Raw genomic sequence first — 20,291 nt, forward strand, 5'->3', positions numbered from 1 at the left:
TTCCTGATTCCAGGTCCTCTTTTGACTCTGGCTTGAATTTCTGGTTTTTTTTTGTCTATGTACTGCTACAACCATTTTTTATTTATCTTCAGCAAAATTTTACTTGCATGTGATCTTAATGATATTGTTCAACAACGTCAGCATGCTGTTGGATCACATTGGGCATAAATATCAAGGCAATTGTTGGAAGAGAACAAGGGGTTACTGTATGGTTCAAAATCAGGAATGGTATGAGTCAAGTTTGTATCTTTGCATCATAGTTATTCAATATATTTGAAGAAGAACACACCATCAGGATTAGAGGAAGGCTCATTAACAAGCTGCAGTATGCAAATAATACAATTTTGCTTGCTGAAAGTGAAGAGGACTTGAAATGCTTGTGATGAAGATAAAAAAATATAGCCTTCAGTATGGATTGCACCTCAGTGTAAAGCAAAATAATCTTCACAATTGATCCAATAAACAACATCATAATAAACAAATGATTGAAATTGTCAAGGATTTCCTTTTATCTGGATCCACAGTCAATCAGTGCTCATGGAAGCAACACTCAGGATAATCAAATAACATACTGTGTTTGGCAAATCTGCTACAAAACCAAAAAACTCTTTAGAATGCTGAAGAGCAAGAATGTCACTTTGAGGATTAAGGTGCACCTGACCTAAATCATGATATTTTCAGTCACTTCATCTGCTGGCAAAAGTTGGACAATGAAATAAGGAAGACTGGAGAAGAATCAATGCATTTGAATTATGGTATTGGCAAAGAATGGTGAAAGTACCATGGACTGCCAAAAGAACAAACAAACCTGTTTAGAAGAAGTATAAGCAGAATGCTCCATAGAAGTGAGAATGGCAACACTTTGTCTCAACTGCTTTGAACATGTTATTAGGAGGGACCAGTCCCTGGAAAAAGGGACATCATGCTAGGTAAAGTGACGATCCAGCAAACAAGAGAAAGACCTCCCCCCCCCCAATGATATGGACTAACACAGTGACTGCAACAATGTGCTCAAAGATGACAATAGTTGTGAGGATGGCACAAGACCAGGCAATGTTTTGTTCTGGTGTGTGTAGGGTCGGTATGAGTCAGACTGATTCAATAGCACCTAACTACAAAAGCAGCAGTTGATGGAAGCCTGGTGGCACAGTGGCAGGAAGTTCAACTGCTAACCTAAAGATCTGGGAGAAAAGACCTGGTGAGCTGCTCCCTTAGCCTAGGAAACCCTATGGATTGATTCTGTAGATAGAGAAAGTCACTATAGACTCAACAGAAATTGAGTGTGGACTGCGAGGACTTAAAAACATTGACCGTGGAACAACATAGAAATATTATAGAAGGGTAAGTGGGTGGGAGATTTTATTCAGTCATCTGTGGAAAATAACATATGCCAGAAGTGCGACGGCTGCCCTTGCAAATGACAGATTATGGTGACTTAGATTTGTATGTTTGCAAAGGAGTTGAGAAAAAGGGGGATGAGAAGAACATATAAGCAAAGTATATGAGAATTATTCAAAACTAACAAATGTGTCCAAATTGAATTTCACTTTATAAGATTACATGAATTTATGAAGTAAGTCACACATAAATCTGTCCTATCCATAGACACATACATACTGTCACGCGTCAAAATGTGTTTTCTTTTGAAGCATGAGTTAGTTAGGGTATGGAGTTAATGAGGCCTAAATATCAGGGCAATAAACACATGAATCTCTACACTAAGAGAGCTCCAGGAGCCCCCATGTCCTATAACCAGAGGTGCTCTCTAGAGTGAAGAGAGTCTAGCAAGATTACATTTCCAAAGGTTACATGTAAATAGCTGCATTTGCCCCTACAAAAGCCTGTGCAGTTTTCACTTCACCTATCAGTTACTTGAGGATACAATGTTTTTAAGACACAGGAGTCAATGAGATTATAGGAAAAGGAGTTTTCAGTAACAAAAATGCTGAGAGTTAATGCCCCATTTTAACACAGGCAAGAACAATCCAGAAACTTGCTTGGAGTCGTCCAGCAAATTAATGGCAGAGCTGGTGCTAAAATATATGTCTTCTGACTCCAGTCTGGAATTCTTTTTAGTGCATTATGTACCACTCCACCTTAAACACAGCTTTGTCTTGTCTGGTGTTCGTACTGGACTCTTGCAACTGCCCAAATGACTTTCAAGTTGTATTAGGAGGCAGAAAGAAGAGAGTGTGGACAAATTAAATCTGTTCCCTGTACTGGAAAATAGCTTTAAAAAATGCCTTGCTAATTTGGACTCAGTTGCATCTCTTTAAGGGAATGGATAGCACATGCATTCATTGGAAACACTGTCATGGTGAGACGGCTTACTGTGTTGCTAGAAGTCCCTTAGACTATTTCTTAAACTTCACTAACTTCCTAAGATTCTGAGGTCACGCTGTAAGTCTCAGTTCTTAAATGTCTACCAAAAAATAGCTCAAGACCACCAGGGTAGTTTGGATTGAAAAATGAAGAATAGCACAAGTTTTACTATGTGTGTGTATGGATATGTATATCCATTATATATATCTACACGTACATATATGCAAGATATATAAACATATATACAGACGCATAGTTTTGTAGTTTTCTCAATATCTGAAGTGGGTAGAGCTCTCAGTCACATAATTTCATTTGTGATTATGTTTAATTTCTTTGTGTGTGTTTTTTTTTCTATAGCTATATATTGTTGCTGTTACTATTGTTAGGTGCTATCGATTCAATTTTCCACTGATAGCAACCCCATGTTACAGAGTAGAATTGCCTCATAGAGCGTTCTAGGCTATACTCTTTATAGGAGCAGATCGCCAGGTTTTTCTCTCATGGAGCCACTGGGCAGGTTTCAACTGCCAGCCTTTTGTTCCACCAGGGCTCTTTTCTGTCACAAAGTAGATATAATTTGCTTTTACGGATTATTTTCTTAATAACTGAACACTCTTACTGTAAATAAAAGGACTTCTCGTGTGGTGCTGTAGGATAAACACTAGACTGTAAACCACAAGGTTGTTGTTAAGTGTTGTGGGTCAGTTCTGCGACTGTACAGGGTTTCTGAGGCTGTAAATCTTTACGAGAGCAGAAAGCCTCATCTTTCTCCCGCAGAACAGCTGGTAGTTTCGAACTGCTGACCTTGCAGTTCACAGCCCGATTCATAAGCACTACACGGGTTCAAATCTACAAGCTACTCCTCAGAAACCCTCGACAGTAATTAACAACAACAACTTTATAACCAGAATAAGCATTTTGTACATCATTCTTTGTATATACCTGTTGTTGTTGTTGTTAGGTGCCAGTTTATAGCAACTCTATGCACAATAGAACAATCACTGCCCAATCCTGCATCAGTCTCACCATTTTTGTTATATTTTAGCCCATTGTTGCTGCCACTGTGTCAATCCATTTCGTTGAGGGTCTTCCTCTTTTTGCTATCTCTTCTGTAGATATTAATTCTTCCTGGCAACATGTCCAAAGTACAAGAAAAAAAGTCTCACTATCCTAGATTCTAAAGAGCATTCTGGCTATACTTCCAAAACAGATTTGTCCATTTTTCTTGCAGTCCATAGTACTTTGAATATTCTTTGCCAACAACATAATTCAAATGCATCCATTCTTCTACTATGGTCCTTATTCACTGTCCAACTTTCACATGTATATGAGATGGTTGAAAATACCATGGCTTGGGTTAAGTTCACCTTAGTCCTGAAGTGACACATTTGCTCTTCAACACTTTAAAAAGGCCTTTTGCAGCAGATTTTCCCGATGCAATACATTGTTTGATTTCTTGACTGCTGCTTCCATGAGTGTTGATTGTAGATCCAAGCAAAATGAAGTCTTTGACAATTTCAATCTTCTATTTGTTTATCATGATATTATTTACTAGTCCAGTGGTGAAGATTTTTGTTTTCTTTACATTGAGGTACAATCCATATTGAAGGCTGTATTCTTTGAACTTCACCAAAAAGTGTTTCAAGTCCTCTTCACGTTCAACAAACAAGGTGTGTCATCTGCATATCACAGGTTGTTAATGAGCCTGTCTCCATTCCTGATTCTGTGTTCTTCTTCATATAATCAATTTTCAGATTATTTGCTCATAGCAGCTTCTCTATGTTCAATAGCAAGCTTCAGAGTCTCCTCTGGCATCCATTTAGTTTTTTTCTGTCTTGCTAATGACCTTTTGATTTCTTCATGTATGATATTCTTGATGTCATCTTACAACTCCTCTGGTCTTTGGTCGTTAGTGTCTAATGCATCAAATCTTTTCTTGAGATCGTTTTAAAATTCAGGTGGGATAAACTTGCAGTCATATTTTGGCACTTGTGAGGTTGTTTTGTTTTTCTTTAGCTTATGCCTGAACCTGCATATGAGCAATTAATGATGTATTCCACAGTCGGCCCCTGGTCTTGTTTTGGCTGGTGATATTGTGCTTCTCTATCATCTCTTCACACAGATGGAGTCAATTTGTTTCTGTGTATTCTGTTCAGTCAGGTCCAAGTGTATAATCATCATTTATGCTGTTGAAAAAAGTCATTTTTTTGGTTTGTCATGGTTTGTCTTACAAAATTTTAACATGCGTGCTCCAGCATCATTTCTATCACAAAGGTCATATTTTCCAACTACAAATCCCTCCTCTTTGTTTTGAATTTTCACATTCCAATTACCAATAATTATCAATGTATCTTGATTGCATGTTTGATCAATTTCAGACTGAAGAAATTGGTAGAATTCTTCAATTTCATTAGCATTGGCTTTAATGATTGGTGTGTAAATTTGAATAATAGTGGTATTAACTGGTCTTCCTTTTAGGTGTATGTATATCATCCTGTCACAGACAGTATTGTACTTCAAGACAAACTTTGGGATGTTCTTTTGTCAGTGAATGCTGACCATGCCACTTTGCTTTAATTTGTTGTTCTTGGCATAATAAACCATATGATTTTCCTATTCAAAATAGCCATTACTAATCTTTTTCACTTCACTAATGCTGAGGATATGGATCTTTTGAGGTTCCATTTCATTTTTGATGATTTACAATGTTTCTAGTTTCATACAATGTACATTTCAGGTTCTGATTATTAATGGATGTTTGCAGCTATTTCCTCTTATTTTGAGTTGTGACTCACAAGCAAATGAAGGTCACAAAAGCTTTGCTCCATCCATATCATTTGAAGAGGTAGTTCTTCCCCAGTGCTTTCCAACCTTAGTGGTCATCTTCCAACACTACATCAGACAATGTTTTGCTGCGATTCATAATGTTTTCAGTGGCTAACCTTATAGAAACGGCCTGCTTCACCTTCCTTCTGATCTGTCTCAATCTGGAAGCTCTGCTGAATCCTGTCCATCATGGGTGACCCTGTTGTTGTTAAGTGTTGTCAAGTTGATTCCAACCCATAGTGTCCCTGTATAGGGTTTCCAAGGAGCAGCTGGTGGGTTTGAAAAGCTGACCTTGTGGTTCGCAGTCCAGCGGTTATCCTACAGAATCACACCACAATTTAAAATACCAGTGGTGTAGCTTCCAGCATCACACAAGCCACCACAGTATGTATTTACTAGAATAATATTAATGCTCCAAAGATTCTAGTGTTTTTCCAAAGTAGGATTTGTCTCACACATTTGAGCTTATTTGGACAAATATTAGCTCTCCACTCACTTAAAGGATCTAGAAAGTATTGCTCCTTAATCTCCCTATAAGAAGCGATTTGTTGGTGTGGCACTGTAGGATAATTTTCAAATCCACCTTAGAAACCCTATACAGGGGTTGCTATGAGTGGGAACCGACTCAATGTCACATAACAAATACTGAATGACAATGCTCTCAGGACTAGTGCCTGGAAATGTATAGATCTTTTCTATGGATTTAGATGTCTGCTTAACAAAGTCGCACCATAAAAAAACCTTTACACCTTTATTATATTTTGCAGGTTATAATTGCACTGATAAGTTTAACTGTATCAAAGGTTGGGCCAGGTGGTATTCAAACTCTCAAACACCTTAATGTTGACTGCCTTAGGCAAAAAAACACCCCCCAAAAAACCCTGATTACTTAGCAAGCATATTATGATATCTCTGGTAAGACATTGTCAAAATCAGAAGAGTGAAGGCTTTTGGCCATAGATTTTACCAACGCTTTTAGATTAACCCTTATGCGTTTCTTTAAGTCTTTAAAACAGATGCTCATACATACAGAGCTTTTCTGTAAGGGTCATTAAAGCATCAATATTAAATTCTTAGGAAAAATGACCCTAACAGGACCCCCACAAGCTATCACACCTCTGCCAGTCTCTTTAAAGCACTTTCTCTTATTGCCTAAAAATCCAAGTATTCTCCTAACCAAGTGCAGATTGAAATATTTCACTATGGATTTGAACAGGAGCCAAGAGGGACGATGAAAGGAAAACTTTTCTCTATAAAACGTTTGTTGTCAGCGCTTTCCGAAAATGGAGATTCTTCTAAAACAGGCTACCAACATTTTCACAGACACTAATGCAGCCTTCTGGATTTCTGGACCTATGTTTTAGATCTCTTTTTAAGGAATGCTCTTCATCTAGTCTTTGACCCTCTGGATAACTGTTCCCTCCTCCATCAATATGTTGTTTTTTGCTGTCAATTCTGATTCATAATGACCCCATGTGATGGGTAAAACTGCTTACAAGGATTTCTTGGCTGTGTAGCGCTATAGGATAAGCACTAGACTACAAAGTCAGTTTGAACCACACGGTCAGTAATTGAAACCCACCAGCTGCTTCTTGGAAACCCTGTACAGTGTAAGTTGGAACCGACTTGACGGCACTTCACAATCTTTATGGAAACAAATGTTCAGATTTGTGTCCCTCAGAATTGCTGGGTGGGTTCGAACTGCCAACTTTTCTGCGCAGTCAAGAGCTTAACTGTTGTGCCACCAATGCTCTTTTCGTGAATATTGTTAAGTGCTGTCAAGTCAGTTGGGACTTATGGCAACCCTGATAGGGTTTCTAAGAAGTGGCTGGTGAATTTGAACCACCGACCATGTGGTTCAAACTGCCTTTGCCGTCCAGTGTTTAAGCGTCTAGTATTTAAGCGCCACACTGGGACCCCTTCATGAATATAATGTGTTATAAAAAAGAAAGGGGGATGGGATTGTTTGGTCTTCACTCTATTGGAAAAGTACTTGAGATTCTTTGCATTCCTTTGCATTTAACAGCAAGCTGACTTAATCGCCAGCTTATTAGGATTAACACAAATCATTGCTTCAAACTCATTTAGTGAAATCAAACTGACTCCAAGATTCTTTCTCAGGTCCCAGGCAGGGTGAATTTCAAGTTGCTCCTTTCATTTTTAAAAATAATATTGGAAAATGTAAGATTATAAACAAGTGGCCTTTCATAATGCATTATTCAATCATACTGTCTTTTCCATGGATTTAGATGTCGGCAGCTTGAATTACACTTTCCATTTGTTTTTTTCCTCTATTGAAGTGATCTGCACAATAACTTGGTGATTTAAAATAATGAATCTACTCTATCTGCCTCACAAGGTGACAGCATGAGAGAGCCCCTTACGCTTTCAATTCTTAGGAAAATAAAGCATTATTATTTTAAAGCACGAATTTGTCTTCAGTGTTTACTACAAATACCTGGTATTCATGTGTTGTGTTTTTTTTAAAACTGACTATATGAAAAAAAATTCTCTACTAATAAAACTCATTGTTTAAATTTTGTAACTAGCTCACTACTATATCCTTAGTACCCGGAACAATTCCAGGACAAATCTTATTTAAATGAATGAATGTATGAGCTAGATTGTCCCCCAAGAACTTTGGACTGTTTCTTAAAAACATTGAATGGCATACACTGATATTAGGTAAATATTTCTTTATTAAATGATTAATTCCATAAATAAATTCTTTTCACTGAATATAAAATTAAAATCATTTACAAATTATTCCAGTATTACATTTCCCTTCCCTCCCCCCCAAAAAAAGCTACATTTTGATAAATAAAAACATTCAGTCTTAAAACACCTGATTTCTGTTTGCAGTTTAGAGTGCAGATAGCTGCCTCTCAGGATCCACTCACAGAGTGTCATCTCGGAAAGGGATGGAACGCTCTCCAATTCTGTCAAAGGAGGAAGTAACTGTCTAGCTAATCTTATCTTTTACAATTGTAGAACTGAAAGGTTAAAAAGTCTAGAGAAAAATACGCTTACCAAATAATTTACAAACAGAAAACAGAACGTCATCAACACCACAAGCTCCAAAATGAAGCAGTAACATGTGCTCCAGTATTATGAAGCAAAGTATTCTCAAATTGAGGCTGCATTAGTGTCCATCTGCACCAGCACATGTGGCAGTTTCAAAATACCTTAGTACTACTCAAGAATGAGCAATGCATTCCCTCTACAAAAGAGCCCCTTCACCCACACTGCCCCAACCCATGTCTCTATGATTCTGACATCATTTTCCCTTATTTGCACTGGAAGCCCAGGTAGCACTTAGTCCCTAAATTTGTGAATGTCATTGAAGAGCCTGTAGAAAGGAAAGGCTGCTTCATTGGCATGTGGGCAGTTGTAGTTACATCTGCAGGACTGAATCATCATGACATTCTTGGAAAACATCTCTCCATCTTCACAGCGAAATCGCATCTTCACAGTCCTGGTCTGCTGGGGCGTACAGCATCGGCCATCTACACAAGAACCACAGTATTTGGGCCGGTACTTCTTTACACTGGAACATCCAGCATAAGTAAACCTGACTGGTTCCGGGGATTTCTTGGTCTTGCTGCATTTCTTGCCCTTCTGTAGGAAAGAAGAGAGAAGAAAAGTTAGAAAGAATACTTCTCATTCTTGAAAGAGAGGTTCACATCCCCTAACCACCTGCTGAGGAACAGCCTACATTTCATTCTGAAAGGAACTTACTTTCAGACTGCTGTACACCAACTGTCCACAAGGCCGCACTTCACAAATCCGGGTTTCTTTAACCAGGCGGCATTCAGGGTTGTCATTAGTAACTCGTGTGGAGATACCAGTTCCACAGGTCTTTGAACACTGGGACCATGAAGTTGTTTGAACGATACATTTCTGGCCAGGTAAAGAAGGGTTGTATAGTATATGAGGTTCCAGTCCAAAAACTAGAGCAAGAAACAAGAGGGAAGATTCCTCAGAGGCATACAGACACAAACATTCTCGAGTGCTCTTTTCTCTAACATTTCCAAACTAACTTCAGTACAAGGTCTTAAAGATTCAGTCTCTACTTACCAGGGAGCCGCTTCAGGAAGCCGCCTTTTCCAACAGCAATTAATTCATTGTTCCGAGTTAACTCCACCTCTGAGGCATCCAATCCTAGCCCCTTGTTGAGAAGGCTGTCCCCGTCCTCCATGGGGTCTTTGGCACCATCCTCATCACAAATCCACTCTTCACAGCACTGCCCTGTAACTTTGACTAGCCGGGGGTTGGGGCAGCCCAAGTTGGGGAGAGATAATTCTTGGGGACACAAAGGAATGCAGCCCACGGCGCCATCGATACATGTGCACTGATGTTTACAGTTGGGCTGGAAACTTTCCCCATTCTGGTAGATTCTGGAGTTATATTCACAGGGCCTGCCCTCGGACTGAGCTGCAATGATTACCAAAAGAGAAAAGGAAAAGAGGATAAAGTTATGATTCTGAACCGCCGCCTAAAATGCATACATATTTTCTCCTCTGTTAAATTCAATTTATGGTAAAGTTCTCTATAATTCCCCAGAGACTCCAGACCAGAACAATAAGTTAGTCAGGAATCACTTTTCCGTATGTGCTTTTCGTTGGGCCCAGACACACTGAATTGCATTCCAGACTGCTGAAATCATGTGCCTTTCTGCCAAGCTACCAACAACAAAGCATCACCATACATGGTCTCAAAATTACTAAACTTCTAGACTACGGGGACTATTATTTTTTTAAAGGGGCCAAACCGCAAGTATCTTACCTCGGCAGATCCCCTTCAGAGCGGTAGAGCTGGCGCCGAAATTGCATTCCAACCCCTTGGTGTGGTCGCAAGGCTGCGCTTTGCTGCAGTCCTCGTTGAGCTGCTTGGCGCAGACCTTACAGCAGCCGCAGTCGTCCCGGACCAGCCCGACTCCCGGGGCGCACTTGGGCGCCTCCAGGGGGCAGTGGCAGGCGGCGGGGCAGGTGGTGAGCGCCTAATGGGGGAAGAAGAAACGCATAAGACTTGGCGCGGTACACAGGAGGACACCGCGGCTGCTCAGGCTCAGGGAAGGCGCGGGGAGTCTCTAATCCCGACGATGGGGTCTCTGGTCCTATCCAGCCCAGACATCCCGGGCGATTTCGCCCAGTAAGAGGCCCCGGCACATCTTCAGGGGAGCTTAAGGCACCACCAAAATGTCCCGAACTTTTGTGTTTAGCTTTTCCTCCCTATACAATCTGGTGAAAGGGTTTGGAACCGGGAAGAGTGCAGGGGGACGTGGTGACAAAAGAATCCAACTCACCAACTTGGTCAAGTGGAGAAGGATGACGGTGAAGGCAAGCGTCCTGGCGGTGCGGGAGCTCATTGTGGCGCGTTGGAGTCCCGGTGAGCGCGGCAGCAAAGACGCCAACACACTGGTGCGCAGTGGCAGAGCCCGGCGCCGCTGAGTCGGTGTGATGCCGATGCAGTGAGTGAGGCAATCCCGGTGGGCAAGGAGGCGCGGACCGGTTGGCAGGATGAAGGGCGGGCGTCCTTTTCAAGAAGGCGCAGAAAGTGCGGGTGCTTCTCGGGGGAGCACTTGCTCGCGTTCTGCCCAGGCTCTCTAAGACCGCCTTTTATACCGGCAGGCGGTAGCTCGGCGTGTTGCAGTGACGTCGGCGCTGTCTGCGCGTTCCAGAATTCTCAAACATCTCAGGAATTTGGCGCGGGCTGCTGCTAAGCACCTCCCCTGGCTCCGTTGCACCTTTTTTTTTTTTTTTGTGACCCGTCAAGAAAACAGTCAGTTTTTTCCACTTTAAATAACGATTTCTATTGGGGAGGACTTTTTGTTTTTTTGGTGTCTTTTTTCTTTTTTTCCCTTGGAGTGGTGTTGGTGATGTGGTTGAAGGAAGTGAGGGGGTAATTCAAACTTTGCCTGGACTGGGACGGTGGGAGGACCTGAGAAGGAGGAACAAAAGTCGTTTTGTTTGGTGATGCCAAGTTGACCGGGCAGCCTCGGAAACCCTCACCCGGGAAGGCTGCGAGCTGTTTGCTTGTTTACAGCGAAGGTGAGAGTCAAGTTATCTGCTGAGAGAGTCGAACGTGGAGGAGGAGTGTCTCCAAGCCAGAAAACTATTTGTGGACTTCAAGAAGGCATATTCGGATCAAGTCCCAAAGCTTTTATTAGCCAAGTTACGTGTATTGCAAATTAATACCAGCAGTGGTATTTATGAATGAGAAGGTGGGGGGCGGGGGAATCAGCTTTCTCCAATCGTTTGGCAACTTCCCAGGGAAAGGTCTTCCCCCCTCCGTCTCTCCCCCGCCTCCCTTTTGGTATGTTGTACTTATTTATGTTTTTGGAGGTTCCCACTTTAGTTTAAGTCCGAGAGGAAACGAATGCTGAGAGTTCTTCGGGAAACCGACTTGCACGTACTTCCTCGAGGATGCGAAAGGCCGGGGTAAGCCCTCGTATCCTCCCTCTGTGGGCCAGAGACAATGCTAACTAAGCACCTAGTCCAAAGCGGACGGGGGACCAATCACTTCCATATACTGCAAGCTCAAACCAAATGACAACACTCCTTTCATTTGGACTATGTGGAAGACTCTGATTTCAAGTGAATTGCAGTGTTCTTCTAAGTACCCAGAAACAAGAGATTTGCGATGTAAGGCTTTCTGAAAATGTTAGCAGATTTTAATGCCCTATTCTACCTGTAACACATTCATAAGTAAATTTAAGCCAATTTACTTGAACATCACCAATATCGTTAGTGTGGTTGATAAATATCTCTCAAATTTTCAAAAACTACCTTTTAGCATACTTTTAATGTAAAATACACACGTAATTATTCCAAACTTCCTTTTGTAGATGCTGTAGAAGAATTATTCATCCTCTTTAATAAATAGGGCTGTCAGCCATCATAATTTTGTAGTCTTAAGATGGTCTTCAGTGCTGGCTTTTCTGTGACTAAATCTGGTAAACACAATGAGAAGCTATTTGAAATGAAACAACTGCAATGAAGAGAATTGTTGCAGGAAAGGGTTAAGTTTCATTCATTCAAAAGTGCCCTTTTCTTCCAAGTGGATGCAGTAAGATCTCTAAGGTTCACTTGGAGGGAGTTTGGATGGAGAACTTACTTTTCAAGACAATGAACTGTCTGTCAGGTGTTATGCAAATAAAACATGGAAAGTCTGGGCCCCCGCACTACTGCTCAATTTGTTAACTGAAAAATGTACCCTCCTCCTCCCATAGAGTTTCATTATTGTTTCCTTCCTAATGAAGGTGGGGGGTAGCAGGGGCAAAGGAGAGTAGGAGCAGTGCAGAATGGGACAAGGTGGTGGAGAGAAAATGGAGAGGAGTGTTTCTGGCTTCTGTTGTGGCGTCTTTTCTATTTGACTTCATGGTTGTAAGTATTTCCAGATGGTGAATCAGACACCAGACGTAACAATATTTCCATATTTGGGTATAGCAGTAGCCTGCGTTTTTAACATTTTTCTGCCTCTGTTATCCAACCACAAAGCATTCTTGACAGTTTAAAATGTTGTTAAATATAGATTTAACTTCTGTTCCCAGAGCAGGAAATTCTTTGGAATTCCTTGTTTTTCACGCAATCAATCTATCATGATTTTAAATAAAATTATACTAGATGATCCAACTGGCCGTATATAGCTTGTTTCTTTATTGGGGAGAAATGGGAGCAGCAAAGAGATTCTGTCTGCTGCATGACATTCAAACACATGCAAACGCGCCATTCCAGAGATTCCTTTAAAAATCAGATTAAAGTATTCTAACAAGGATGTGTGGGTTCGTTTTCTGATGTCAACTGGGGAGTCTCTAAGGAAGAGAGAAACTTAGAGAACCTTACCTTCAGTTGTCCATGTAAACCGGGAGGGGGTGGGGTGGGGAGGTTAGGAGCGACAGGGCCGGGGAGGTGGGGAAGCCAGAGAAACCCGAAGAAATTTATGTGCACAGTCTTTCCATATACAATGTCCTGGTGCGCCTGCTGGTTAAGGACGGCATCAGTCTAGAGGAATAGCGGCTCCTCACGTCCTGCCCAGGGATGGTCCAGATGGTCCAGAAACCTCAGACGTCCTGTCGCATTCTTGCCTTCTCCACTGAGATCTACAGGTAAGTTCACTTTGACGAGTTGGAGGAGAAATGTGCAAATGTATATGGGTAAGTGTTGCTTCTGGTGCTAATTCTGCATGACTCTTGCTCTTTCTTCACTCTCCCCTATAGCTCTCTCAGGAGGGAATAACGGACCGCCTTATTTCCTTAGGCTGCAAGCCACGGAGAAGGGGTTGCTTGTCTTCTTTCGTTCCTGGCTTCAGGCTGAAAGGTGGGGACGTCTCTCACCCACTGCTGCCGGGGAACTTTAGGCTACCAAAAGAAGGGTTCACTGTCTGGCGGCAACTGAGAATAATACTTCTAAACTTTGAGACTCGCGTTTCCTGGCCCTAGACCAATGGGTCTCAAACTTGAACGCGCATCAGAATTACCTGGAAGGCTAATTAAAAGACTAGTTGCTGGCCTGCACCCTTGAATTTCTGATTAACTGCATTTCTAACAAGTCTCTAGTGATGCTGCTGGTGGTGGTGGTGATGGTGGTCTGGAGATCATGCCCTGAGAACCACTGCCTTGGATGACAGGAGTGCTTGTAATAGGGGTGTGTGTCCCCTCAGGTACTCGCCAGCACATCCAATCTCACATCCTCTTTTCATAGCCACCTCGATGTGTATGTTTATGGTCAAGTTTATGGTGACTGCAAGGCTGGGTCTAATGTGGGGAGCCATCCCATTTCATCCACCCCACCTAGACTCACTCCCATGGCACTATTACTGGTAGAGCCCGAGGCGGGCCGAGACTAAAGCGGTGGCTGCGGGAACTGGGTGGCAAACTAGCGAATAGGGGTTTCGGTAGCCCTTGGGGGCCCTGGGGGCACGGCATGCAGTGTCGGTTCGACAAGAGGCCCTGTACCCCAGACGCCGTAAAGCTCCAGGCGTCCCGCTGCCCCCTGCCGGCCGCCAAGCCCGCCCGGCTGCAGTTGCCAGGACGGAGGTTTCCGGCGGCGCGCGGCGCAGGACGTTTCCAGCCCCTGCCCATATTTGGTGAAAGTCTTTCAAGACTTCGTCATCCAGTGTCTGGGGCAACGGCAGCAGCCCTTAGAGCTGGCTCGGCAATCGAGCGGCCGCCGTGTTCCTGAAAAGTGCGCCGCCCGCGCCTAGGCCTCGAGCTGCTCGGGGCCCGGGGCGTTGCAGGCGGACTGCCAGGGAGGCCTGGAGGCCCAGCCTTCCCTAGTGTTGAGTTGGGTCCGCACCCGTTTGGGCCGCGGCCCGCCCTTCGCTGCGTGGGAGGCTGGCGCGGAGGGCGCCTCAACCCGATTGTGTCACTTTTCCCGTCCACCCCACTGTTGACTCGTCTTCCCAGCGGGACGGCGAATTGCTGCGCTTTGCCAAACTAACAGAGTACGCCCAGGCGCGGGGGTGTGGGTGTGTGTGTTGCGGGTGGCTCTTGCTCAGACACCGAACCCATCCTAGAGCTGGGACAGGGAACAGACTCTGGGGAAAAACTCCAAAGGGTCGCATTCTCCCCGGGGAAGGAGAGATGCTGTGAATTCCTTTCAGTTTCATTGGTTTCCCATAAGCTCTTTGTTTCTTCCTCAAGAAGTTCCTTGTGTGGGGGAAGTTCTGGTTAGGAAATCCTAGTTCTGCCATAAACTAGCCGGTGTAGTGTTGGATAAGCTGTTCATCCTCTCTGAATTTTGTATTTATAAGTAATTAATTAAGAAAGGAGATGTTGTTGTTGTTGGTGTCGTAGAGTTGGTTCCGACTCGTAAGGACCCTGTATAAATTTTCTGAGGAGCAGGTTTCTGAGGGGCGACTGGTGAGTTTGGACCACCAACCTTGTGGTTCAAACCAACCTTGTGGTAGAGTGCTTATCCTACAGTGTCACACCAGGACTCAGAAAGAGGAGGTAGCTTAATAATATGGGCTAAAACACAGGCCAGCCCTGCTTAATGACAGAAACAACCACATACAGGGCTCACTTATTACAGGTATTATTTTAGAATGTCTGCTATATTTAAATTCTCCTTTTCCTATGTAACGCAGACCCTCTATATAGATGAAGAAATGGAGGCACAGAAGTAAATTACTAACTAGTTAACGATTGTTGTTCTTAGGGGCCATTGAGCCAGTACCGACTCATAGCGACCCCTGTGCACAACAGAACTAAACACTGCTGGGTCCTGGGCCAACCTCGCAATTGTTGCCACGCTTGAGTCCATTGATGTTGCCACTTTGCGAATCCATGTCGCTGAGTGTCTTCCTCTTTTTCTCTGACCCTCCACCTTTCCAAACATGATCTTCTTCTCCAGCCACTGGTCCCTCCTGACAATATGTCCGAAGTATGAGAGATGAAGTTTGGCCATCCTGGTCTCCAAGGAGCATTCTGGCTGCACTTCTTCCAACACAGATCTGTACTTACCTACTAAGTAGCAGGAGTTCTGGTGTGGCGCTGTGGGTTAAAAAGCTGTACTGCAAGGTCGGTTTGAACTGCAAGGTCAGCAGTTCAAGCTCACTAGGGTGGGAACCAACTCGACGGCACTTAACAACAACAACAACAACAAAGTAGTTGTTGTTGTTGTTGTTAGGTGCCATCGAGTAAACACCAACTCATAGTGACCTTATGCACAGCAGAACGCAGAATGAAATACTGCCTGATCCTGGGCCAACCTCACTACTGTTGCCACGTTTGAGTCCATCAATGCTGCCACTTGGCCAATCCATCTCTCTGGGAGTCGTCCTCTTTTTCTCTGACGCTCCACCTTTCCAAACATGATCACCTTCTCTAGCGACTGGTACCTCATGACAATATGTCCGAAGTATGAAAGATGAAGTTTGGCCATCTTGGCCTCCAAGGAGCATTTTGGCTGCACTTCTTCCAAAATAGATCTATTTGTTCTTTTGACAGCCCATGGCACTTTCAATATTCTCCTCCAACACCACAACTCAAAGGTATCAATTCTTCTACGATCTTCCTTATTCACTGTCCAGCTTTCGCATGCATATGAGGTTATTGAAAATACCATGGCTTGGGTCAGGCGCACCTTAGTCCTCAAGCTGACATCTCTGCACTTCAACACTTTTTAAAGATCTTGTGCAGCAGATTTGCCTAATACAATACGTCGTTTGATTTCTTGACTGCTGCTTCCATGAGTGTTGATAGTTGATCCAAGAAGAATGAAGTCCTTGACAATTTCAATCTTTTCTCCATTGATAAGAATGCTGTTTATTGGTCCAGTCATGAGGATTTTTGTTTTCTTTACATTGAGATGCAATCTATACCAAAGGCTGTGCTCTTTGATCTTCATCAGTAAATGTTTTAAGTCCTCTTCACTTTCAGGAAGCAAGGTTAACCCAGCTTCTCAGATTATTTGCTCAGCATATGGGTTGAATAAGTATGGTGAAAGAATAAAACCTTGTCGCACACCTTTCTTAATTTTAAACCATTCAGTGTTCCCATGTTTTACTCGAACAACAGCCTCTTGGTACAGGTATAGATTCCTCATGAGCACAATTAAGTGTTGCAGAACACTCATACTTTGCAATGTTGTCCATAGCTTGTCATGATCCACACAATCGAAAGCCTTTGCGTAGTCAACAAAGCACAGGTTAACATCTTTCTGATATTCTCGGCTTTCAGCCAAGATCCATTAGACATCAGCAATGATAGCCCTCGTTCCATGGCCTCTTCTGAATCTGGCTTGAACCTTTAAAAGTTCTCTGTCAATGTATGCTTGCAGCCATTTCTGTATTATCTTTAGTAAAAGTCTACTCACATGGGATATCAAAGATACTGTCTGATGATTTCTGCATTCCGTTGGGTCACCTCTCTTTGGAATGAGCACAAATACGGATCTTTTCCAATCCGTCGGCCAGATAGTTGTCTTCCAAATTTCTTGACAGAGATGAGTGAGTGCCTCCTGTGCACCCTCACTTTCTTGAAAGTTTTCAACTTTTATTTGGTGCCTTGTTCTTTGCCAACTCCTTCAATGCACCTTGGACTTTCTCCTTCAGTATCATTGGCTCTTGATCATATGCTACCTTTCGAAATGGTTGAACATGAGCCATTTACTTTTGGTGCGGTGACTCTGTGTATTCCTTCCATCTTCTCTTGATGCTTTCTGCATCATTCAATAATTTGCCCAGAAAATCTTTCAATAATGAACGTCGAGGCTTGAATTTTTTCTTCAGTTCCCCAGCTTGAGAAATGCTGAGTGTGTTCTTCCTTTTTGGTTTTTTGATTCCAGATCTTTGCACATTTTGTTGTAATATTTGGCCTTATCTTCTTGAGTAGAAGTGGATTAAGATCTAGAAGTCTTAGTTTCAACATACTACCTATTCCCAACCCCTACTTGTACTTAACTCTTTCACAATTTACCCAGATACATGCATCAGGTAGAAAATAGCTGATCAGTTAATTGAAGCTGTGCACACCCTGAGAATTACCCTAAGAACTGACTCCCAGGGTGGGTGCACTTTAAATGTGGTGGTTGCATCTTAGCAGAAGAAACTTTAAGGCAAATACGTGGACCTTTAGGAACCTCAGCAGGTTGTTGGGAATGCTATTTCCGACCTTCTGACACCTCATAAAACCACATTGACCAGGTAGTCCCTACTTCTGAAATAAAGTGAGGTCTGGTAGTTCAAGTAAGAACTGCATTTGTCACTGAGATAAAGTTATTCAGTCATTGTGTTCCTCATGCATCAAGTATCCTTTTTTTTTTTTTAAACCTTGTTTTTTGTTTCTTTTTTCAGCTGTATGCTATGAGTACAATTATTTGGATATGCAAGGACAACTTGTTTATCTGTTCAGAACCCCAGATTTATGCAGAACTGTCATGGCACTGTACTGGACACTGGAGACATTAAAAAGATGATTTTAACATTGGTCTTCCCCTGGAGGACCCTATAATCTAGGAGCAGGGGGAGTCATTACAATAAGCATGATCATTTCCATTGCAGAAGTGGTTACAAAGTGCTGGTTAGGTAGGCTCCTCTCTCCCTGGGGAGTTTGGGTGGAATGCCTAAGTTGGGTCTGATAGGATGAGCAGAAGTCTCATAGCAGGGAGGACATTTGGGACAGATGGAACAGAACATTAACTGGTCATGAAGAATAGTTAATCTCGAATGGTTGGACCACAGGATTCCTTTGGGGAACTGATAAGAGAAGTTAGCTGGAACCTTCTGTGAATGGCCTTGCTTGTCACTGTAATGCCTCTTCTCCTACAGGCAAGGTATGGCACATGAGGTTTGTCTTTGTTTCTTCACTATAAAATAATGGCACTAGAGATACTAAAAAGATGATATTAACATTGACCTTTCCCTGGAGAACCCTGCGGTCTATGTAGAGGGGCCTCACTACATTAAGCATGATCATTTCAGTTGCAAAAGTGGGTACAAAGTGCTGGGTAGGCTCAGGAGTCATGCATTCAGTGCCTGCAGGGGTCAGCCAGGTAATAAATTGTCATGTCTCAGATTAGTATCAGTTGACATTTGGCCACAGCAGTGGGAGGAAGTAGGGACCACCTCTGGGAGACTGCATGGTTATTAGGTTGGATTATAGGTCCAGTGTTGGGCCTTTTCCCCGCCTCAATTTTTAAAGAGATATCAGTGAACTAGATTTTTATATGAAATCTGATTTTTTAAATCTAGGAAAGTAGCTTAAAAAATGTTAACATGCCATCCAGGTTAATTCTGGGAAAGCAAAAGAAGACGATATCTGTGAGCTACCAATTCTGATTTCTGGACTGGATATCTCTAAAAATCTATACTGCAACCCCTAGACACTTGTGACATTTCCAAGAATAGTACCCTGGACTCCACTTAATTGTAAGATTGAGTAGACATTCATTTGCTTAAGAATCAGGGCTGCCACTTGACTCTTGTTTGTAGGAATTTATACCCTATCAGCAGCATTGGAATAAGTGACTTTAAATATTTTTTCTACTTTACTCACTCCCAAACCTTAGTCAGTCTCCCTCTTTCCTCACCTCCTGAATTAATGTGTAAGCAGATGGCATTGCCCTGGCAGGGTGATAGGAAACATTTTTTTTTTAGAGGATCTGTATCCAATGGGAACAATATCTGTTTATTTCCTCCCTTTGGCACCTGTCCATAGGAAGCCCAATATTTCTAGTTCTCTTACCTTAACAGAACTTCTTGTTTTGTGATAACGCAGAAATATTTCATTGGAACAGACTGAAAGGCACCTTCTTTCTCACTCCACCCTGCAATCTGTCGTCTAGAGATGATTGAGTAATCTGAAATATAATAATTATAAGTCACTATCAAATGCATTGGCTCCAGATTCAGGGGATTAAAAAGTAACCTGCACCTCTTGTGTCTTATTTGTTGAGATACCTGTACCTTAATTGCTCATTTAAAACCACACATACCACAGCCAGAATTTAGAAGGGATCTGATTTGGGCACAGTAAGTGGATGGGGGATCTTATAGAGAGTTTTAAGCTATTTATTTGAGCTAGGTTTTTGTGGGTCCCAGGCATTAAGTCTAAAAGAGGACTCTGGAAATTGTGCTGATTATGTGCGATGAGACATGTATAATGCTTAGCATAGTGCTTGACACATAAGCTTAAAGAAAAAAAGAAACCTATTGCTGTTGAATCGGTTTAAAGTTGTGGTCACCTCGTGTTACAGAGTAGAACTGCTCCACAGGGTTTTCTTGTCTGTCTTCTGTAAGGAAGCAGATCACCAGGTTTTTCTTTTACAAAAACTGTTGGGTGGGTTGGAACCTCCAACCTTTAGGTTAGCAGCCAATTGCAAACTGATTATACCACCCAGCGACCTAACTCGGCACATAATAAATGGGGAGTCCTGGTGTGGCGCTATGGTTTAATGTGCCAGACTGCAAAGCTGTTTGAGCTGCAAGGTTGGCCATTCAAGCTCACCAGCTGCTCCTCAGAAACCCTGTCCAGGGTTGTTATGGGTCGGAACCGACTCGACGACATTTCACAGCAGCAGCAGCAACCTTTTTAAAGTACTGAAGAGCAAAGATGTCAGCTTGAGGACTAAGGTGTGCCTGACCCAAGTCATGGTATTTTCAATAACCTTATATGGATGTAAAAGCTGGACAGTGAATAA

At 42.5% G+C, this 20,291-nt stretch overlaps 1 protein-coding gene across 1 annotated transcript; it reads right to left on the minus strand.

Annotated features, from left to right (window-relative positions):
- Nucleotides 1–7,827: 7,827 nt before the first annotated feature.
- CYR61 (cysteine-rich, angiogenic inducer, 61) lies at nucleotides 7,828–10,615 on the minus strand. The gene is made up of 5 exons (XM_006830991.1): nucleotides 10,454–10,615; nucleotides 9,934–10,147; nucleotides 9,226–9,582; nucleotides 8,887–9,098; nucleotides 7,828–8,766 (listed from the first exon to the last, which is right to left on the minus strand). Exons 1-5 carry the CDS (start codon nucleotides 10,514–10,516, stop codon nucleotides 8,464–8,466), a joined length of 1,149 nt encoding a protein of 382 aa, XP_006831054.1. The 5' UTR covers nucleotides 10,517–10,615; the 3' UTR covers nucleotides 7,828–8,463.
- Nucleotides 10,616–20,291: the final 9,676 nt, after the last annotated feature.

This window comes from Chrysochloris asiatica, unplaced genomic scaffold (assembly GCF_000296735.1).
Source record: "Chrysochloris asiatica unplaced genomic scaffold, ChrAsi1.0 scaffold00002, whole genome shotgun sequence".
In the NCBI taxonomy this organism is placed as follows: domain Eukaryota; kingdom Metazoa; phylum Chordata; class Mammalia; order Afrosoricida; family Chrysochloridae; genus Chrysochloris; species Chrysochloris asiatica.